Source organism: Dendronephthya gigantea, unplaced genomic scaffold (assembly GCF_004324835.1).
Source record: "Dendronephthya gigantea isolate DGI-Jeju-01 unplaced genomic scaffold, DenGig_1.0 000038F, whole genome shotgun sequence".
NCBI classification, from domain to species: Eukaryota; Metazoa; Cnidaria; class Anthozoa; order Malacalcyonacea; family Nephtheidae; genus Dendronephthya; species Dendronephthya gigantea.
The window spans coordinates 852968-875307 of NW_021163048.1; the positions used below are offsets into that span (position 1 = coordinate 852968).

The 22340-nt window shown below is 37.4% G+C and overlaps 4 protein-coding genes across 7 annotated transcripts; 2 read left to right on the forward strand and 2 right to left on the reverse strand.

Moving 5' to 3' along the window:
- Positions 1 to 1149: 1149 nt before the first annotated feature.
- LOC114526362 (excitatory amino acid transporter 2-like) lies at positions 1150 to 7961 on the forward strand. The gene is made up of 7 exons (XM_028547948.1): positions 1150 to 1621; positions 4019 to 4061; positions 4821 to 5167; positions 5609 to 5842; positions 6132 to 6326; positions 6445 to 6579; positions 7098 to 7961. The coding sequence occupies exons 1-7, from the start codon at positions 1182 to 1184 to the stop codon at positions 7312 to 7314; spliced, it is 1611 nt and encodes a 536-aa protein (XP_028403749.1). The 5' UTR covers positions 1150 to 1181; the 3' UTR covers positions 7315 to 7961.
- Positions 7946 to 13315, reverse strand: LOC114526365 (glutamine synthetase-like). 2 transcript variants are annotated; one of them, XM_028547952.1, is made up of 6 exons: positions 12270 to 13315; positions 11803 to 11996; positions 11416 to 11593; positions 9765 to 9992; positions 9388 to 9554; positions 7946 to 9082 (listed from the first exon to the last, which is right to left on the reverse strand). In XM_028547952.1, the coding sequence occupies exons 2-6, from the start codon at positions 11985 to 11987 to the stop codon at positions 8758 to 8760; spliced, it is 1083 nt and encodes a 360-aa protein (XP_028403753.1). In that variant the 5' UTR covers positions 11988 to 11996; positions 12270 to 13315; the 3' UTR covers positions 7946 to 8757. The 2 variants fall into 2 exon arrangements, with proteins under 2 accessions (XP_028403753.1, XP_028403754.1); XM_028547953.1 differs by having other exon boundaries at positions 11803 to 12030.
- LOC114526363 (excitatory amino acid transporter 3-like) lies at positions 10413 to 19016 on the forward strand. Of its 3 annotated transcripts, none has more exons than XM_028547949.1 (8): positions 10413 to 10449; positions 14849 to 15296; positions 16639 to 16681; positions 16774 to 17123; positions 17665 to 17898; positions 18091 to 18288; positions 18552 to 18686; positions 18802 to 19016. In XM_028547949.1, exons 2-8 carry the CDS (start codon positions 14860 to 14862, stop codon positions 18995 to 18997), a joined length of 1593 nt encoding a protein of 530 aa, XP_028403750.1. In that variant the 5' UTR covers positions 10413 to 10449; positions 14849 to 14859; the 3' UTR covers positions 18998 to 19016. The 3 variants fall into 3 exon arrangements, with proteins under 3 accessions (XP_028403750.1, XP_028403752.1, XP_028403751.1); XM_028547951.1 differs by lacking the exon at positions 10413 to 10449 and adding an exon at positions 10603 to 10621; XM_028547950.1 differs by lacking the exon at positions 10413 to 10449 and adding an exon at positions 14363 to 14437.
- Positions 18014 to 22311, reverse strand: LOC114526366 (UDP-N-acetylenolpyruvoylglucosamine reductase-like). Its single transcript, XM_028547954.1, has 2 exons — positions 22039 to 22311; positions 18014 to 20652 (listed from the first exon to the last, which is right to left on the reverse strand). Exon 2 carries the CDS (start codon positions 20571 to 20573, stop codon positions 19554 to 19556), a length of 1020 nt encoding a protein of 339 aa, XP_028403755.1. The 5' UTR covers positions 20574 to 20652; positions 22039 to 22311; the 3' UTR covers positions 18014 to 19553.
- Between the last annotated feature and the right edge of the window lie 29 nt (positions 22312 to 22340).

Genomic DNA, 22340 nt, shown 5'->3' on the forward strand with positions numbered 1-22340 from the left:
GAAAGTTGATGGTAGAAACCCGTGATGGGTCGGGTAATGCTAATAAGGGTATTTTAATTATTACCATAAAAAATTTGTTTGTTTTCTCTTAGCCTTGTTCCGTTCTTGACCGTGTAAGAGGAGAAACCCGTCTGTGACCGGATTCACATCAGACGAGTTTCCCGTTTTCGATGAGTTTCCCGTCTAACGGCCCGTTTACACTTGCAATTTTTGCTGCAATTTTATGTGCGATTTTGATAGATACTTACTGATGTTCATAGAAGAGCTCGTACACATCCACAGATCTATATAGCCTTCAGAGCATTCGTAACTAACTACTTGTTCACATCTACCAAAAGAAAAAACTCGCACCAAAAATTGCAAATGAAACGGATCTTAAGACGAGTTTCCCGTCTCTAATATGAATTCGGCTATTGTTTTCGAAAAATCCAGAGTTGAGATAACGAGCTTCGTCCTATAAATTATGGTCTTGTCTTGATTCCTTTTTGTTTTTCGATGCCACGACGTTTGGCGTCAAAAATAGCCGTTATATATAGTCATTTTTCCTGTTTTGCCTAATATGCATTTTTATTGACTACACATGGAGTATTTCAGAGAAAAAGTGAATTTATTTAAAGGTGATGCAAGGTGAAACAAACGCTTTGGTTACATTTTAATCTATTATATTTGTTTGGGGCGTATTTCGCAATGGTTTCAAATAAATTTGAGCTAGAATCTGTTTCCAAATTCTAAAATATGCGAAATTAAGAATCCGGATGCGCAAACACCGTTGCTGAGTGATCAAGGCTTTTAGTATTCTCTCTTAGTTAGTCTGTTAAAACCTACTCAGACTACACGATAAGCCGTATGCGATTATCATTGTGACGAGTGCAAAAGAGGGCCAATGCCACGATCTTCATTCAATTTTGTTCAGGTTAGAATTTAAAGTGTCACGTTTACACGTGTGTTCATACGTTCACATACGCCAGGGTACGATCGCATAGTGTGAACGGGCCTTCAAGGTTAAATTTGCGTCTGCCTACGGCTATTCACTACACAATGCATCATCACTTCAAGTAAACCGACACCAATCGGTTATGCAAATAAATTATTTCACGGGTGCATGACGTGGCCTTAAGTTTACACATATGATTTAAGATGACGTGAATTGTGAACACAGCGACATTCGTCTGATCATCGTTATGGCGACGATAGGAAAGTTTTTCCGCGCTTTTGGATCATGTTTGAAAAACGATTTACTTCTAGTTTTCATCATAACAGGCGTTCTATTGGGCTTTTTGGTAGGAGCCTTAGTAAATGACCCGGTTCAAGAAAGCTCAAATCCAAAAGAAATTATCATGTATATTTCATTTCCTGGTGAAATTCTAATGCGTATGTTGAAAATGGTTATATTGCCATTAATTGTATCCAGTCTGATTGTTGCGCTTGCTGTACTTGACGCCAAGGCTGCTGGTCGCTTAGGCCGAAGGGCCTTGATTTATTATTTAACGACTACCATATTGGCCGTCATTTTGGGGATAATCTTGGTGGTCAGCATCAAGCCGGGCGAAGGTAAAGGTGATAAGAAAGGAACAGAATCAAAACATGTTGAACCAGTAGACTCTCTACTTGATCTTATCAGGTCAGTATTTGTCGTGCGTGTGTATTGTATACCTTTCAGCCTGGCTAGTATAAACGTAAAAAGCTAGTATAAATATATGTATTTGTCAACCATCGATACGAAATAGTTTCAAGAGAAAGACTTGAAATTTGAAAAGGCAGAAATGCAACAATTTCGCAACAAGCGAAATGTATAGGCGTATTCTAGGAGGATCAGTGGGTGTCAGCATCGTGGCATCATCAATTACATACGTAAGGTCTTACTATATCCATCACAAGGTGTCCGGTTACAATTTTATGCGACATTTAGAAGATCAATATGTTTTGTTTCACGCATTTTCTTATTTTAATATTTCTTATTTTCATCAACAATAACAATTTCATTAACGTACTTCAGCTGCAATTTACTTAATCCATTCACGCTTCAGGAAAATCTTTATTCTTCATAGCACCCTTACTTTTTTAGGGATTAAAATGGCATACTCGCAGGTATTAATTATCCACAGTTATTCGGACTATTCGGACAAAACAGCTCGGTTAAATCATGTACCCGAAAAATCCAATGAAATCTTCATTTGGACGTTTGAACTAAATTAAACGTTTAGTTACTTATATAGTTAGCATATTATCAAACTTATTGTGAACTGAATCTGCGGTCAGATCGTAGGTGGAATCGATTAGTTGAACTATAAGATCGATCAAATATGGATGGCAGGTGGTCTTGCCCTATGAATGCCTCTGTTTCCTGCACTCCAGGTTAAAGTATATACACAGCCAACTATCAACATATATACATGACGGCCCACACAATAATTTACTTTAGAAAATTAGGTTTCCTGGAAAACTGTTCGGATATAAAAGAAAAAAGCTGAGGAATATTCTCATGCATGGATAAGAGATCAGAGACCTGTAGGAACGCGAATTTTCTTGTTATTTTGTCGATAATTTAAAAAGTATGTCGTGTAAGACGTGAGACGAAAACTTCCTGTCGGATATATGTATTGTCTTGCAGCTGATGGGTTCTGCGCTTGTCTTTGACTTTGTAGTTTGTACATACATAAATACGTTACATAAAATAAACAAAGAACGCTCATGATAGGAAATAACAGCTGCCAAAAAACCTCCTGACAACTCCGCTGTTTCATGAGCAGCCTTTTCATAGCATAGGTAGAAGTTATACACGGTAGAATATAAGGAGCTTTTCTAGGAGGACAGTTTCCAATGTAGCAATCGTGGCTCGTCTTTTGTTTCCCAGATGACAGCGAGGGACCAGTCAGTTTGTAAATGCATGTGGCAGTGTCATGCTGTGTAATTTCACATTGCTTCCAGAGACATTTGTTCTGCATGTCTAAAAGTCTAAAAGTGCCTCCCTAAAGCCCACCGCACACGAGAGCTGTCAGCTGAGGTTGCGAGGCAGTTAGCTCAGCCCGAAAACCATCCGAACACGAGAGAAACTGCCTCTCGAGGCGAATTCCTCCCGAAAACTATCCGCACACGAGAGACTTGCTGAGTTAACAACCTCGCGAAGTTTTTAGCTCAGCAAATAGCCCTCGTGTGCGGCGGGCTTTACTTCCTGACTCTATGTTGCTTTACCACTGCATGTCAAATCCAATATGAAATTAATCACATATTATAGATTCATCTCTAAAATTTCATTGTCTGCGATTCAAAAAGATCGAAATCGTTATTAGGTCTTAATGAAAAAGTGCTTAAGTGTAAAAAGCCGCGAAATTAAATTTTGCTAATTTTAAACGTGCCTATAGCGACATGCGTTGCCTTGGATTTTATTTACTGAAGGAAGAAATTTGTTTAATTAATATAACGCAATTTAGTAGCGAGGTTAATGCAAAATACATTAACGAATATACCAAAGTCAAGGTCGTAGCCAATACATACCGCCATGTTGACATAGGCTTTTTAAAATACATGTCCGGCGTTTTATATTTTTAAGCAATCAATGTTAAATGTTGTTCTTACTGACTTCATCGCCGTAAGTCGTAATATACCATAATCATTTTGGCATAAAAAGGAATACATGCATGCTAAAAGTCGGACGGAAATTATTGCAAGAAATTTATGCACCACCGCCAAACTCGAAGCTTTTAAAAACTCCTTGAAAATGAAGCGGTCGTCGGCACACGGCAAATTCATACTAAACATTCGCCTAACTTTCTCACTCGTCTTCTCTCATCAAAACATGCTTGCAACATTTAAGTGTTAAAATATCATTTCTCCAACGCGTTGAATGTTCTCAAATTGAAATGATCAATTGCATTGAAAAAACAACAAGGGGCACTGCCAGTCCATGCATGCCTTTTCTATTTTTTGTTGTGTCGCAATGAATACATTTTCATCTTGCAATTGTGGATACTGAACTATATATACTGAGCTGGCTGTTATATTTATTTTTCCTTTGTAGAAATTGTTTCCCAGACAATCTGGTTTCCTCAGCATTTGTTTCGGTAAGTCGATCCGTATATACGCGACATCGTATTATGTTTAAGGCCGGCCTCCACTTGCACGTATATTATCAGTGCAGCCGATTTGGCGCATGCTCGGTGACTCGAAACTGGTCGCTAAGCCGCGGCTAATTTTTTCAGTACGTATGACAGTAGAACTGGGGCCGGTTGTAATCAAGCCCGTTTAGCTTAAACGGTGGATAAGTTCAAAATAGAAAGCGAGTATGCCGTTTTATTCAACAAGGAAACTAAATGTTTTTGACCTTAATACAAAGATACTGTTTACAACTACATATTCAGTGCATAATTTTCTAGTTGACTCATTCAAGAGAGATGTAAAAGCTAGTGTTATTTAATTTTGACTTATCCACCGTTTAACTTTAAGCTAAACGGACTTAATATACAACCGGTCCCTGTAGTCTTCTTTCAAGGCGGCCGTCAACGCGAAAGCCGTAAGTGCGATTTCAGCGCGAAGTGGAGGCCGGCCTATACGTTCAGTTTAACGTAACGTAATACGTACAACACTGCCATATTGCACTGTTAACCTTAGCTATAGTGCAATGCTATACATAGTATAGAGTAGTACATATATCATACAATGAGGAAATCGGTGAATCATATGGAACGTAAGACTCAAGAGTCAAGACTGATACTGGATAGCACCGTCCCAACCTCCTTCCTTAGAGAGGGGCAGGGGTGCCTTGAGGGGGGCATGGAACCGTCTCAGAACCGTTTATAATTAAACCAAACGTCTTCTATTAGGTGGAAACACAATACAAAGAGGTGGACGAAAAAGTTTATTTCGTGAATAAATCAGTGACCGATCTGATGACGTCACCGGAGAACATGTCCTCATTCTTATCTTCAAACATGATCAATCCTTGGAGCATTAGTTCACAGCAAGGGCAAGTGAAAGTTATAAAGACAGAGACAAAATATGTGTATGATGGGATCAGGTCTTCTCAAAAAATGAATGTTCTTGGCATTGTGTGCTTTTCTGTGGCGTTCGGTGCAATTCTCAGTGGCATGGGTGAGACTGGGCGACCTATGACTGTATTCTTCACAGTTCTTCTGGAGGTTATCATGAGACTTGTAACGCTGATTATCTGGTAAGGCCAAATATTTCACCTCGTTTCTGTAATTTTATCAACCACTAATTTCAAGGTTATGCAACTGGTTGGACCTTCTAACCCCTAAACGAAAAATAATTTAATCTTAACTTGAATCTGAGTGACTTAAAAGTCTGGACTTAAAATCATCAGTGAATCTTTGAGTTATCAGAACTGTATCACAACCATTGTTAATTAAAATATACTATTAAGATGTCACACGACAAGAATAATACCGCTATTCCAAAGTAAAATGGTTGGAAAGAAATTTGAAAATCTTAAAATACTGATACTTTGCATAGTTTTCCCCCGATATATATTTCCTTCTACTTGAAAAAATATTTGTATGCAATATTTGCAAATAACCTAATTTTCCACATGACTATATAATATGCACGGAAAGACCATCTTGTAAGACTAACATACTGTTTCTCTTAATAGGTACTCCCCAATTGGTATTTGCAGTTTAATAGCTGGTAAAGTTGCATCAATGGAAAGTATAAGTGATGTACTTACAAAGCTTGGTCTTTACATGGCCACAGTTATTACAGGCCTTGTTATACACGGTGTTATTGTGCTACCGCTGGCCTACTTTATCTTTACACGCAAAAATCCATTTAAGTTTATACTTGGTCTAAGAGCTGCTCTTTTTACTGCGTTTGGAACCAGTTCGAGGTGGGTAAATTTATGCAGTTTTGCGAGGCTTTGGCATAACTGCGTAGTTCTTCGGCATTATTAACTCATGGTAAAAGAGAAATATTAATAAAATCTCATAGTGCATCCAAAAATGAAGATGGTCCTGATATGGTATATGTAGTTTAGGTTGTACTTTGAGAAATTTCTGCCGACTTTTTCTTTCAAAACTTCACCAGTCTAATAATCAGTTTAGGATATTATGATGTTCCGACTCATATCGCTACAACCAAACTTGTATAATGTAAATTGTCATTTTCCATTTTTATAGTTCAGCCACATTGCCAGTGACATTCAAATGCCTCGAGGAGAACAATAACATTGACCAGCGTGTCTCCAGATTTGTCCTTCCTATTGGCGCCACTGTAAACATGGATGGAACCGCGTTATATGAAGCTGTGGCTGCTATATTCATAGCGCAATTGAACAATATTGAACTATCGTTTGGAGAGATTGTTATCACTTGGTAAGATTATATATTTCTTTACGTTTTGGTTTTTCCCTGCATGATGGTTGTATGAAATACTTCCACAGAGATTTCGGAGAACATGAACATCGACCTGATTTGATAAATTGTTTTAAAGCATTACAGCAACCGCTGCATCGGTTGGAGCCGCTGGTGTTCCTCAAGCAGGCTTGGTTACTATGCTGATTGTACTACAGGCTGTTGGTCTGCCGGTCAATGACGTCAGCCTCATCGTAGCTGTTGATTGGTTCCTGTAAGTAAACCAGTATAACGTTCTTGCAATCCATATGCAGATTGCAGAAGAGCAAGGCAATAAACAGCGTGTTCCAATGTGTAAATTTTACCATAATGGTAGCATTACACTTGGTAACATGATTGTGCACATCCGGCTCATTAATTAATACAAAAGCATAATTATGAGTCTGCACTATATCTTATGCATATTGGGGTGAAAAATAATTAATAAAGTAGGATTGGTAAATTCAAGACTGGAAAAATATATGTTTATACACATTAATACGCACAATCTCCAGAGCATGCAAAACCTGGATCAAAGATCTGTAGCATTAACAGCAAAATGTCTATTGTGCATAAAATCTTGTTACTTTTTGGACTAAAAACAAAAAATTTCTTTATTAAGCTGGCCATATAAAGCTTTGGTAAATATTTTATTATAATCTTCATTAAGGAAGAATTTATGTGGGGAAGAGACATGAATGTAGTAGGCCTAGCTGGTAGTGTATGACTTCACTTGCTCTTTCTTTTCAATAGAGATCGAGTTCGAACGACCGTGAACGTCTTAGGAGACTCATTCGGGGCAGGGATTGTTCAACATCTTTCTCGTGGTGAGTTAATTGCCAGCCACAATTATACGGAAGAAGGCCTATCTAATGGTGATACCACAGCAGTGAAAGACGACCTTCAAAATGGTGAAAAACCTGGTGCAATTTATGCAAACTTCGATGATGACTCGGAAACACGTTTCTAAGTTTTGACACACGAACGATTTTACTGTACAGTGTATTCCATTATTTAAATCTACTATATTTTACTCCATTATTTTACGACTGTGCATGTTTTAACGTATTCACTAAAATATATACTGTGTGTTATCAGCGCATGAATTATTTGACAAAAAAATAATGTGACGCTAAATTAATGGAGCGGGGAGGAAGACTTAATCGCATTCAAAAGTGATTGCGGTATATGCCTTTATTTTGCCGTGTGATTTTGTAGCATTTCACTTGACTTGGTGATAGACTTATATTCGAAACAGAGATTCGACACTAATTTTAAAATTTTGGCGTTTGGCAAAAACCTGACTAGCCTCGCGTGCCTCGCAACAGTCCTCTTGCTCTTTCTCGGCTAGGTCTATCACTTGATTATTGTTATTATTCTTATTATTATATTATTTAATCATCATCATCACCTTCTTGATGAATAATGATTGATTCGTGTGCATAGTCTATAATAATAGATATATTTCATTTTATAACGGCAATTATTCTATGGTAATTACGTTGTATTTAAATAAACTAACGCAATGTAAATTCAAATATGCACTAAAATTATCACTATATATTGTATTGGTGTGGCATGAACTAAAAATATATGTATTAAATTCGCATAATTCGATTTCGTCAAGCGTGAGCTTTTAATTCCATCATTCTTTAAATCATCATCAATCGGCTATTTCAAAAGTGCAAAATTTTCGGTTACATAATTGTGATATTTGTGGTAACGATAAATCCTATATGCATTTCTCACAATTATTCTTGTTTGCACAGCGTTGAATCATTAAATATGTTTCTGTTTCTAGCCTACATCATCTAGCTAGTTCAGTTACTTTATTGTCCATTGAAAATTATTATTAACTGATTATTCTCTAAATTTATGACCAAGTTGAATTGGAATAGCGGCGAGACCATTATCTCTATAATCCTAAACCATGCAGATGAGTGTTGAAAACGTGTCTATATTTAGTAGTAGTAAACTTTCACAAAAACCCGCGCTGTAATAAAGGAATACCAAATGATTTTCCGTGCAGGATTGCGTGATCCATGCACGCGGGATGTTGCGAGACTTTCGGAAAGCGTGAAAATACACGAGCCGTAGGCGAGTGTATTTTCACGCTTTCCGAAAGTCGAGCAACATCCCAAGTGCATGGATCACGCAATCCTGCACGGAAAATCATTTGGTAATTGTTTTATAAAATAACTGTAGTGAAACAACGGTTAACTTTATTAAAATTAAATTTCGCGTGCAGGATTGTCTAAAACGCGTGCAGGATTGTCTGATCCTGCACGGCTATTGACCAATCACATTGCGTGTTTCACTATAGTTATTATATAAAGCACGTTCCTGCATGATTGGTCAATTCAATCAAAAGCATGCTTCGAAAAAAGTGTTGATTCTGTGATATGTACGTCCCTCAGTCTTCAATCTCACACACAGTTCTGACAACTCTCTCGGTAACTTTGTATGGATCTGCATTTGCAGCTGGTCGTCGATCTTCCAAATAACCTCGACCATCATCAGCGCACTGCCGTGGTATACGAATACTTGTTGCACGGTCGGCTATGCCATGACGAAATGTCTTGATATCAGCTGTTTCGTGATGTCCCGTCAAACGTCGTACGTTGTCAATGCCGTCTTTCGGATCGTATGCCTTGATATGCAAATCATGAGCATTGGCCAGTTTCTCAATAGCTTCGTATATATGATTTAGACCACCTTCCTTTCTCATTGCCAATGTACTGCGAAAAATTCAGAGCAATATAGTTAATACACGCGAGTACTAAAAGTTTAGTCATAATATAGCTCCTAATGCAACTTTTGACAATTTTCTGTGGAAATGTTTAAAGAGATTTCGGAATCTTTCTGTAAAACTCAATAAATCATGCATAAAGCTCAATGTTCATATAATTTTATATAATGCAAAACCTAATTATGCAAAACCTACATGATGTCTAGTCGTATAGTCCCTATATAATATACACTGTAACGGTTCACTGACTTGCGTTTGAACTCTGGATAATATTCTGGTTTCTTCATATATCACCTGAAATTTGTGTGTGCACCAGAACCATTCCAGTCTCCTGCGATAGGTTTTGGGTCGAAAGTAATGCAAATGCCAAAGTCCTCTGCAACGCGATGCAGAATAAATCTTGACATCCACACATGATCACCGATTTCAATTCCTTCACAGGGCCCAACTTGGTATTCCCACTACAAACAATATTGGACCATGGATGATGATAATGTATATAGTGATTTACTGAGTTTAGCAGGTAAAAGGTACGTATATACTAAACAAAATGATGGTTTTCAAGCTTATATAAAAATGGATGTTTACATGCAGCACGGCTCCATTTTCCAGTTGTTAAAGAAAAAAGAAGTAAAAATTCAAAATAAGAAAGTATTACATATAACGCAGACCTGTGATGGCATAACTTCAGCATTTGATCCGGCAATCCTAATTCCAGCATACAAACAGGCTCTATAATGTGCTTCAACCAAGTCTCTTCCTAAGACCTTACCAGTGCCAACACCACAGTAGTAAGGACCTTGTGGAGCTGGGAAACCACCATTCGGCCACCCATATGGGTGGCCACTTTCGTCCACTAAAGTATATTCTTGCTCAATTCCAAACCATGGATGTTCATCCTAGGAAGTAAAGAAATTTAGCAGATGTCAGTTAACTCATTTAATGGACGGAAAAGAAAACTGAGATTATGATGTCGAAGCTCGTATATTTATAGGCGCTATGTTCATTGTCGATAGTCACTAAGAATTATAAATTGTTATTTAATCTTGAAGTAAATTTTCTTTGTCACCGGAAGATACGCAAGGGGGTATTAATCGTATAGGCTTCAATTTAAGCCAGATTAACTCTTGTTCCAAGAATCAGGAATCTTATATGTTGACATTTTGGACTGCATGAAAGGAAGTACTATATGAGCTACTAAGGAAGTGATGAGAGAAAACAACAACACGGAACTGCATGTTGTTTGATATTTGACTTTTTTGTTTCGTATTTCGTCACTCCTTTCTTGTTTATTATTTTGTTGGTTGATGGACTGCAAGTGCATCTCGAACGTGATTCTGGTTGTAATGCAATCAGGTAAATTTCGCTGTTATAACTTGACTGAATGTGGTCATGTTAGTTATATATAGCAAAAGGCAAAGCTAGTGAAAGCGCCAGCTGGGTGGGCTATGCAGCAACATTGGTAGTGTGTCCCGATAGCGTGGTTTCAAGTAGTAAATGCATAACATCTCATTCAAACCTATTTAAGGTAGGGAATAAATCCGCAATATAACTGAGTTAGCACTTAGTTGCTTAAAACTTCGTCCATTTTTAGGAACGCAGTGTTTCTATTCTAAGACTACAGGGATTATTCTAGACTACGCATGCAGTCAATTTCAAAATGCCGAGATTTTGGCCGAACAACCTCATGATCAGTGGCGTGATTTGAGGTTGACTGCATGCGCTCAGTAACAATGAAAGAGGTTTGCCTTTGTACAGCAAAAGCCGCACGCAAGTAAAATAGAAAGAAGAATCTCAGGAGTATCCTAGGACAGAAGATACAATTTTTGTATTTTTTTATTTAAAACTTTGTAGAGGAGAGGGTGTCAATTCTAAATACCACTTTGCTACATCCTTCACTTTCACTCATATCCCCAAGTATCACGCATATTCCTTCAAATCAGACCAGGACTCTTTTCTTAACTATTCGTATTCTAATTTTTTAAATACGGACCAAAGCAGGAATTATCCTAACTAAGCACGAACACCCAAATGAGCTGTCCTGATAAAATTCATATACACAGTGTAATTAGCCACTAATAAACCACCTCAATGTGACGCGCTATCAAAATGATTGCGTAAGTAATGCATGTCGCAATACATACTCTTGTAAATAGAATTTGCTAGAGGAACATGATGGTTAAGCGATTATGATACGTAATTGACGGAATGTAATCTGAGAAAGAAATTGATATAAAAAAATCAGACTGGGGCTGGTAGCCGTGCTGTGATTGTGTCTTGTAGGATCTTAGGCGTACGCTACATCAATATCCACTAGCCTACCTTGGCTTTCTCCATAACAACTTTACAGCTTTTTCTCAAGTTGGTTGCAGTATGTTTATGGTCATGGTGGTAGGTCTCGCATAAAAGTAGTTTGTTAGGACCACGACGAAATGGGTCTCGAAATAGGGCAACTGGATGGAGATATACATCGCTGTTTGATTCATTTGCCTGGCCAGTACTACGAAAATCAATGTAAAATACAGTAGCTATATGCACAAGTTTCATGCACGGTATTATAAGAACCCAATCTGAACTCAAAAGTTAAAATTTGCTGTTCAAATCTGGGATTTAACGGTGTTGATGGCATTCGAGACATGCTCAGTGATAATACTCGCTAATTTATACTCACTAATTTATGTAAATCTTATGCGTTAATTTACTCCGTACCTTGAACCGTCAAAGTTCCAAATCGGACATTCACTTGGCTCCCTGGGCTCGAAGTCCATAGTTTTGGTTTTACATCGGAGATTTTCTCCACTCCCATCAATCCACACATACATTACTTGAACATATTTTCCCTGGTCTAAATCTAGATAGTTGCGCAAGTTTTTCGTTGCTGGTTTGTCCGACATTTTGGTTGGCTTGAAGGCGAGTACAGGAAAAGCGTGTCAGTAACTATATTAGTAGATATAGAGCAATATACATGCATTATGGACAATATACAAAATAATGGCTCGAAATAATACGAGGAATATAGAATTCCCTATGAAAACTCTATAAATATCTAGTCTAAGTCGCCTATCGAAATTTATGTTTGATTAACCTTGAACCTTACCATTGCATTTATCTCTATGACTATATGGGTATTGCAAGTCATAATCTGTTTGTTGAACAATCCATGCATGTATACTCACTTTTCAGAAATTCTCTCGTTGCCTGGAAATCCTTTCCACTTCTAGATCTGGATGGCTCAGGTGACGGTGACCCGACTCACCCGAGGCCGGTAGTTCAGTGCCTTTTATAACGAGCGAACACTTGAAATCAGATGTCCTACATGATACCATATTTGTCACATGCATCTGTGCAGGAATTCAACCATCACCTGATCACCTCTGATCACGTGCTAGAAAATTGATCCTTGCATGTTTGCACGCCCAGACATGTTTTTTAACGGTTCGACTGCCCAGAGAGACGTAACTGTCAAGGATATCAGCATTGCATCAAATCGTAGATATATACTAACAGCGTTAAATTTATGAAGTATACAGTAGGATTTTTCATCATTATTTAGCCATTTGGGACAACTATTTTTTCCAGTCCAGTCATATTTCGTAATATGCCACCTGATCACGTGCTAGAAAATTGATCCTTGCATGTTTGCACGACCAGACATGTTTTTCAACGGATTGACTACCCAAAGAGACGTAATGACAACTGTAAAGGATATCAGCATGACTGCATCATTGCATCACATCGTAGATATATATTTACAGCGTTGAATTTATGAAGTGTGCAGTAGGATTTTGCATCATTTTCGGCGATTTGGGACAACTGTTTTTAGGCGACTAGTGATATCTAGCTTGTCGTGAGGTAACCGTAAACCTCGTGATAGCCGTATCTTAGCACAACAGGAAAGACCAATATGTGAACAGAATTTAGCGATCGTGTTTCTTTTCTATTTTTGAAAGACGTGAGATAAGGCCACTTTTATGATTACGAATAAAGTAAATAAAAAATGTGATGCAAGTCATGTGACTCACAACAATGTTGCACCGTGGTTGCATGCATGGAATAAGGTTCAGCCTTGTTGCCACCTTCCCCTCAAAGAGAAATGGAAAGGCGTAAGCAATTTTACGAACTACTAGAGTGCCTTCTTCTTGCCTCTGTAATTTAAGCTTTAATTAAGCTAGAGTTTGAAAGGGTCTTAATTTCGAGTGGAATTATACACTCTTCAAATTCCAGCCAGGAGCAGTTGCTAAAAAAAAAAAATCAGTCCTCCGGCAGGAATCGAGCCTACGCTTTTGGGATGCCGGTGCAATGCTCTTACACTTTGAAGTGTGTATAATTCCACTCGAAATTAAGACCCTTTCAACCTCTAGAATTTACATACATCGAGTGAAGGGCCAAAAATCACAATCTAAGTAAGCTAGTCTATCGCCTTCGTTAATCCTATTAACTATGGTTAATCAAACCAGTCGTGTGTAATGAAAAGTTCCCCTACGGCCTACAAACGTAGGCCTTCATAATTGCTAGGCTACCTTGTTTGAATCACATGCATGACTCTCAGTTGGATGGAAAAGCTTCAAAAGCCCCAAATGTAAGCTTCATTCACCTTAATTATCATCTCATTATCTATGGCGGTCTTGGTTTACTCGACGTCCATGTGCGAGGTTTTAATACAAGGCTTAATGCAGCTAATACATTCTTCCTGCGATTTCTGGCAGAGTCTCAACCCGATTCGATCATTAGGGGGGGGGGGGGGGAGAGGCAGAAGCCGTTTATTCGCTCCTATGCCCGAATGATTTTGAAAGCAGTTTTCATGGTATGTAAACACCCCCGGTTTCTGACAGATGACAACGTGTTATTATTACCAACCCACTCGATCTCATCTATCAAAAGAAGATTATCGGACGTAAAATGGGGGCAAAAATTGTATGTAAACGGGCCTAAATAGCTGAAAGACAGAACGAGCGTCGAACGACATAAGTATACAGCATACATTTGTCTTCGCAAGCCTCGGAGAAAAATTAATGCTTATCGTCTTCCCTCAACAAGGCTAAATACAAAGACTACATGAGGTTGGGACTACATGGCCCAATCGCTAGTATATACGCTTGTATATGTAGATTCATTCACAATATGAAATTTATTTTATGTTACTATTTTAGCACCATGCATGCAGTATTTAATTTAGCAATAAACCAACGACAGCTTTCATTGAGCTGATGCATGTACATCTGCGCGTAAATTAAACTAGTTAAACCAGATTAAACTGGTTTTCTTCGTGCAAAACAGATACGGACGAAGCGCTGATAAAACATGAACTGAATAGAAAAACGAAAATATAGGCTCTGCCCGCATGGTAAGAGTCTTATTATCAAAAAATATTTTCATATGCAATTCATCAGTTTTATCTATATCATGACGTTATAACTATTGGTAACATTGAAGGAGGGTCAAGAATGTTTTGATGGCAAATATTTGTTCCGTCAACATCATAACGAGAACATCTGCATCTTCCGGAAGTTTCTTAACAATTCGCGACATTAACTGATATTAGTGATAAAGGCTTCAAACGAAGATATTAACTATGCATGAGCACCTCACGGGCCAATAACTATATTTTATCGAATGAAAAGCGGACTATAGCATCTATGATAAGGCATTGCAAACAAATTAAAACTCGACGTAATGAGTTATAACTTAAAAGGTTAGCCTGAAGTCCAACAAATTGAGTATTTCAACTGACTATAGAACACATTTACATCAACAGCTGCCTAGAAGATGGCTCTCAAAGACAAACGTTGTCTACAATGGTTGCGGCAAAATCTTCTCCTGTTTCTTATAATGGTCGGAGTTTGTGCAGGTTTCATTGTCGGGATTCTGGTCAACGATAGCGTTCAGAAATCGACAGATCCAACTCCAAAAGAAGTGGCCATGTACATATCGTTTCCAGGAGAAATTTTTATTCGTATGTTGAAAATGATAATACTGCCTCTCATTGTGTCGAGTATTGTTGTCGCGGTCGCAGTTTTGGATAACAAGTCAACGGGAAAGCTCGGGAAACGAGCTATTATTTACTATATGTCAACTACAGTTCTCGCTGTTATTCTTGGTATTATCCTGGTGTCCTCCATCAAACCTGGGGCAACGAAATTTGCTGGAGAACCTAAAGAACAGCAGCACGTTGAAGCCGTGCATTCTATATTTGACTTGATCAGGTACCTGCTGTTATCGTCTGTGATTTATAAATTTGTAAAGCCTAAAGGTCAAATGATTCACGTGTCTATGTTTGCTGATGAAAATATTCGAAATAATTCACTTGTTTAGCTTTTGCATGGTTAATAACTGACATCGACGAGAGCCATTGCGCGGGTTTTGCAGGGGCGCGGAATTTTATCTCGGTCATGTTGGCAGGCAAGAAAGACAAAACACTATCTATATACACATGTCGAATGCAAATTGCAATTGTACTAAAGAGTGTAACCGAGATGTAAACAACTTATCCCCATATACATAGTGTCGATTTACAATAATATAGTATTCGGTAGATTCCCTCCTCCGCATAACCTGAATGAATCGTTTCCAGTCATTAGCGGCATTATGAATGGGGTCTTTTTATCTCAAAATTTACATTACAAAACCGCCAGATGCATCCATATGTTGAAGTCACACCTACAAATAGGACGTAGTGTCGACATACACACACATGCATACGCATTTTATATATACATGCATCATGCATGCACAACTGCACGAGCAAGGTGCGCAGACCCGGCGAGCGCCGAGTGCTCCATGGTATACAGAAGGGTCTTTCTAACTTTAGACCGAACGAGGTTAACAGGTTCCAAAAATAGTTTATATTATCATGTGCGCGAATGCGGGCATTTTAGTTGAACAAAATGTTTGACAGGAACTGAGCCAGAGAACGAACTTTTGTTCGCTCACTTTCCACTTGCAAAAACTCGGCAGACCATTTATATCGCTTGTTTCAACATGGCTGTGATATTAGCATGCACTCGCATGCATTCGCATTTTTCCTTACGAGCATTTATACCACATTTAGAAATAATTTATTGCAAAAGAATATTGACCGGTCAATACGCAGCCGATCGGCAGCCAATCAGCGTGCACCATTGATCTTTCCCATGTAAAGCCGGTTTTCCACTAGTAATATTTTTCGTGCAAAGCGACATTTTACTTTTGTTCCAGTGCTTTCAACTGCAACCATCTGGAACAAATTGCTCAAATACTAAGGAATAAAGTCGCTTCGCGCAAAAAATATCGCTCGTGGAAAACCGGCTTAATATCGTTATTTACTACACCATTTAAAGGCGGCGTTGCACTATGTGACCTTCCGGGCAACGCAATTCTACTCCTGAGAGATCTAAAATTATCAAATACGAACATTTCGCGGTCTACCAACCTTTTTTTAGCATTTTGAGCACTATTTACAAATTAACATCCCTCAAAATTATAATTGCATTGCATGTTACAAGGAAACTTTTATTGCACCTTGTAACAGCGCCTTCATTTAACTAATTGAAGTTTGTTTTTTTGTAGAAATTGTTTTCCCGATAATATTGTCGGCGCTACCTTTCAATCTGTAAGTGCTTTTGCAATATATAAGTATAATATTATAATAATTTTATCATTTCAGTTTTAATGACTTTTTTAATTTGCTGTTTTCTTTTATAGACCTCCACGAAATATAAAAAGATTCCTACGGGATATAAATTTACTAATAAATCTGCACATGACTACAAAAACTCTGCGAAAAACCTGAGTAAATTGTTAAGAAATGGCTTTCTAAATCCATGGACTATTTCACACAAGAAAGATGTATTCCAGATGATCGAAGAGTCGGGATCAAAGTATGAATACGATGGCCTCATGTTAGATGATCGGTTGAATATCATCGGAATTCTGGTATTCTCAATTGCATTTGGTGTAATTTTAAGCAAAATGGGTGAAAAAGGAAGACCAATGACTGAATGGTTTAGCATATTGTTGGAAGTAACGATGAAGCTGGTGGAAATTATCATGTGGTAATTACAATACCAGCGTCTTCAAACAACTTAGCATCAAATGTGGTATAACAACTGCCTACAATAGACAAAACACTTCTTGACGTTTCGACCCGAGGGCCCTCCGGTCGAAACGTCGAGAAGTGTTTTGTCTATTTTAGGCAGTTGTTATACCACATTTGATGCTAAGTCGTAACGCTGATAGCCTTGGATTCATTTGTTAATTTAGTTGCATGGTATACTATATTCACGGGTTTATTTCTTATCAAGGTTCAATTCTACACAAACTCCCGGTTATTTTCACGCCAGACCAAGTAATAAAGCGCGCGGGTATATTATTATATACAACAAATCGTCATCGAGGTTATTTTCAGGGGGGGGGACTGGGCACCTTACTTTCCATTTAGACCAAAGTTTGTTTTAGGTTTCTACATTCAGTTGATTTTTTTTAATTCAATTGACTGCCGATACAAAGTAGCTACATGCATGCTCGACTCACAAAACATGGTTCTTCTCGACTCTTTGACGGCTAACATAGTACAAATTATCAACTTTTTTATAGGCTTTCGCCAATTGGTATATGTAGTTTAATTGCAGGCAAGTTGGCTGCAATGAAGAATATCCAGGAAAATTTAGAAAGCTTGGGATTGTACATGCTGACTGTCATAATTGGACTTTTAATTCATGCTTTTATCACTCTCCCGGTTATTTACTTTGTCATCGTCAGGAAGAACCCTCTTCGGTTCTTTCTTGGAATGGGAAGTGCTTTACTAACTGCATTTGGAACATCCTCAAGGTTTGTACTAACAGCTTATATCTCTCATGCACGCGTTCCCAGTTATAGCTGTTGAATTAGCCGTTTATTATACGCCATGCTGCATGCATGTAATAGACTTCAAAAATCGTTCTCTCATATCGTGACTAATCATGACATGATCAACAATATCAGGGTCAACAATACTTCACTTAACACGGTATTTTCCCACAGCGCTGCAACGATGCCGGAAACCCTAAGATGTCTTGAACACAAAAACAACATCGATTCACGAGTTGCACAGTTCGTGATTCCTATTGGAGCGACCGTCAATATGGATGGAACGGCTCTTTACGAAGCTGTAGCGCCAATATTTATAGCTCAGCGCCATTATGGTGGCTCGATTGATTTTGGAAAGACACTTCTTGTGTGGTTAGTACTCGATTGCTCATGTATATGTGTTGTTTCATATGTTCCGATGTGTCTACCAGGTATATGGGGGTAGCTATAGACTGGATTAAAATTGATCTGACCTTCAAAACGGCACATTTTGTACAGGAGAGTTTTCTTTTTTGGAAAAGCATTATATAATACTGCATGTATATCATTTTATATAGCTGTAAGTAGTACCCATAAGGTATTGGTTAACATGCTGTAGCCCGTATTGTTGTTGATATCTACTTTTTCTCATTAAGTATAACAGCAACAATTGCGTCTATTGGAGCTGCTGGTATACCATCCGCTGGCCTTGTTACTATGATTCTGGTGTTGCAAGCAGTTGGTCTTCCGGCAGATGACATTGCTCTGATTGTTGCAGTGGATTGGTTTCTGTAAGTTTTTAATTCGCCTGAACAGATTGCTTGCAAACGAGAAAGTCTATCATTCTGAATATCAATTGGTATGGATATTGTCAGCTTTATAAGTATTTGCAAAACGTTTCTTTAGGGACCGCATTCGGACTGCTGTTAATGTTTGGGGTGATTCTTTGGGAGCGGCTATTGTTGAACATCTTTCACGCAAAGATCTTCTTAGTTCGGACTATGGGATTGAATCTCCTCCATCTGCCGTGGATCAAGCAAAGCACGAAGAGGAAGAGGCTATTCCACTCGAGAATGCTACAGATGAGTTCACATATTTGTAACCGCATGTTCATACGACATCGATAAATATGAAAGCGTTATACTGTTACAGACAGTGGATGTTCAATAAAATTTTACTTTATTTACAAGGCTTATAATAAAACATGTTAAGATAATACTTTTGTTCAGTAAGTACATACTGTGTGAACTGTTGGATACAACCTTACAGGTTTTGTCTGGTTTTCAGTGGTCGTTGGTGTGAACATGAATTTTTCGAACTGTATACGATGTACCGCCCTGGCATTTATATTAATCTTGTTTCAAGAATGATGATTTTTTTTTGTAATAATTTACTATACATATATACGAGCGTGTAAAGTAAACAGAATATTATAATTAAACGTATATTCAACAAGAATATCAATAAAGAAATTACATGAATGGGAACAAAAAGGTTGTATCTATATGAGGTGTGATCAGTTTTTGTATGAAATTACATTTTTTAAAAATGAAAAATTTTTTGCGTATAATTAAAACGGAACAATTAATTTCAGCGCAGTGGAGAGGACACCTGCAGAAGCTGGCGCTGTGCTAAAAATGAATTTCTCTCAAAACATCTCATAAAATATTAACTTCTGCTTCTAACTGAATCCCAAATTTTAATTCTACATCTCGCATAATTTTATATGCCAACTCTTGAATAGCTTTTCCACTTGCACCACCATAATTTACCAATACTAAGGCGTGGCGTTTGTAAACGCCATATTTCTCTTCAAAGGTAGTTCCTTTCCATCCTGCCTTCTCTATCAACCATCCTGCAGGAACTAAGACATTGGTGTCGTCAACGGAGCGGGATATCATTTCAGGATATTTCTCTTTAGCCTTTTCAAACTTCGCAATGGAAATAATTGGATTTTTAAAAAATGAACCCGCATTTCCAATTTCCGCAGGATTGGGCAATCGAGATTGCCTAATCTGAATTACTGCCTTTGAGATGTCTTTAATTGTAGGGACTTTCACATTATTTTGAGACAACTGATCTTCAATGGAGCCATAAGAAGTATTTAGCTTATGATTCTTTTTAGATAATCTATAGAATACGCTTGTAATCACATAACGTCCTTTCCCAGAGCCTTTAAAGTAACTATCTCTATAACTAAAATCACATTGATCTGCAACAAACTCTTCTACTTTCTTTGTTGTTATGTTTAAAGCTTCTAGCTTTTCAAACACATCTTTTTGTTCTACTCCATAAGCACCTACATTCTGGATAGGAGCTGCTCCTACTGTTCCAGGTATTAATGACATATTTTCTACTCCTCCAAAATCATTATCAATGCAATAAAGTACAAATTCATTCCATACTTCTCCTCCACCAATTTTCAAAACTATTTCATCTTCACTCTCATCGACTGTTTCTATTCCTTTAATGTTATTTTTGAAAACATACCCTTCGTAATCATGAGTAAAAAGAATGTTACTTCCTTCACCTAGAATTACAAAATTATCGTCCACGGTGACTTGATCCAACAATTGAATTAATTCTTGTGATGATTTAAAAACTGAAAAGAATTTAGCATTCACATCCACCCCAAAGGTATTCAATTCTTTCAGCGAGTACATTTTTAGAATCTCCATTATGCAAACAATTCTTTTGTTCCTGATATTTAAATGCTAATTACTCTTCTAATCTCAGGTAAAATGTTTTTTTGTCCACCTAAAATAAATTATTATCAGTGCCTGTTTCAATCTATCACTGGGACTATTCCTCTCTGATGAGAGGGTAGATATTTGCTATATTGCAGGATGCAGGTGCATAGTTTAATTGGTAAAATGATTTGAATCAGGATGTGTCCAAATTGGCAAAATGTTTAAGTATCAATACCATTAATCCCTAATTGTACAACCTCACATTATTATATTAGTTTATATATAGTAATTGTATCTATACTGATCAATATGTATGACCAACTGTATCTTTACTGATCAATATGTATGACCAACTGTATCTATACTGATCGATCAATATGTATGACCAATTTTATCTTTACTGATTGATCAACATGTATGACCAATTGTATCTATACTGATCAACATGTATGACCAATTGTATTTATACTGATCAATATGTATGACCAATTTTATCTATACTGATCGATCAACATGTATGACCAATTGTATTTATACTGATTAATATGTATGACCAATTATATTTATACTGATCAATATGTATGACCAATTGTATCTATACTGATCTACTGGTTCGTAATTTTCTATGAAAACATCATAATTCCTCAAGTTAGACCTAGATGTATGCTGCCATGGGATTTCCATGGAATATTTATTCTATATATAAATATAATAAATGCTTTGGTGCAATGGAATACTGTACTCCTGTCAACCAATCAGCATCCAGTAATTTTATTTTTCTAATAATAAAATCTTCTATCAGAACATGAGACTATATTCTAATAATGAGGATAAATATCTCAATTTCTGAAAAAGAATCTTGAATAATTCAAGTACATACATACTATTGGAGTTGATATTTCATGCTAAAAGGTTATACTTAGTTTTGAGCTTTTATATCAATTATGCACGCAAATAAACATGTTATTTATAAGGAAATGTCAAGAAATTACAACAAAGACAACAAGTCCTCTTAAACACAATTAAACCAAACTTCTAACATTGTAACAATAATTTCCTCAGCAATTTTACATGTACAACAATACATGATGCAGTGGTATGCATCTGTGCCACTGGACACAACAGTAGGTACAGGTACATTAAGTAGGGTTTAGGAGTTAGAAACTTGGACCAAACGTACCATTAATAGTGCACCGGCTGTACCCCTACCAAAAAATCCATGACAATATAAGAGCTCAAGACATATGATCCGCAATTGGTATGTGTTTGTAATAGAGTTTTTCCATACTGAGGTTTTTCATACCTTATTTTATAGAATAAAAACATTTTAACATTTTTGCTTTCATTTTCAATTTCAAGTACAATTTCGGCGTTGCTAGTTTAACAATCGCAGTTCGCGTTAATTTTACACAATGGACCTAAAATTAAACAGATCGAGGTTCGTAGTACGTACCTGTTCAAGTTTTCACGCATGGAAATTCGATGTAGACAGTCATTTTAACACTTCACCGAAGCACAGAGGGCATACTGGACAAAAGCTAAGCCTAAGTTCGCTAACCTCGCCAGAAGAACCTGGGGATTAGGTTACAGGTTACAGGCAGTGGTTACAGGGATACAGAAAAAGCCTCGATCTGCTGCGCCTCTGCTGAGCACAGGAAGAGAGTGATCTCGTATTTGAAGTGAAAACTTCACCAATGGCAATGTTACCAGTTACTATATGTCCATAGACCTGTTGTGGGTAGCACAAACGAACGG

Coding starts and splice junctions, on each gene's coding strand:
- LOC114526362 (XM_028547948.1), top strand. CDS start 1,182: ATGGCGACGATAGGAAAGTTTTTCCGCGCTTTTGGATCATGTTTGAAA. Junction 4,062..4,820: donor TTTCCTCAGCATTTGTTTCG/GTAAGTCGATCC, acceptor GTCTTCTATTAG/GTGGAAACACAATACAAAGA. Junction 5,843..6,131: donor GCGTTTGGAACCAGTTCGAG/GTGGGTAAATTT, acceptor CCATTTTTATAG/TTCAGCCACATTGCCAGTGA.
- LOC114526365 (XM_028547952.1), bottom strand. CDS start 11,987: ATGTCGGACAAACCAGCAACGAAAAACTTGCGCAACTATCTAGATTTA. Junction 11,594..11,802: donor TGGAACTTTGACGGTTCAAG/GTACGGAGTAAA, acceptor TGATTTTCGTAG/TACTGGCCAGGCAAATGAAT. Junction 9,555..9,764: donor CTGAAGTTATGCCATCACAG/GTCTGCGTTATA, acceptor TATTGTTTGTAG/TGGGAATACCAAGTTGGGCC.
- LOC114526366 (XM_028547954.1), bottom strand. CDS start 20,573: ATGGAGATTCTAAAAATGTACTCGCTGAAAGAATTGAATACCTTTGGG.
- LOC114526363 (XM_028547949.1), top strand. CDS start 14,860: ATGGCTCTCAAAGACAAACGTTGTCTACAATGGTTGCGGCAAAATCTT. Junction 17,899..18,090: donor GCATTTGGAACATCCTCAAG/GTTTGTACTAAC, acceptor ATTTTCCCACAG/CGCTGCAACGATGCCGGAAA. Junction 18,687..18,801: donor GTTGCAGTGGATTGGTTTCT/GTAAGTTTTTAA, acceptor ACGTTTCTTTAG/GGACCGCATTCGGACTGCTG.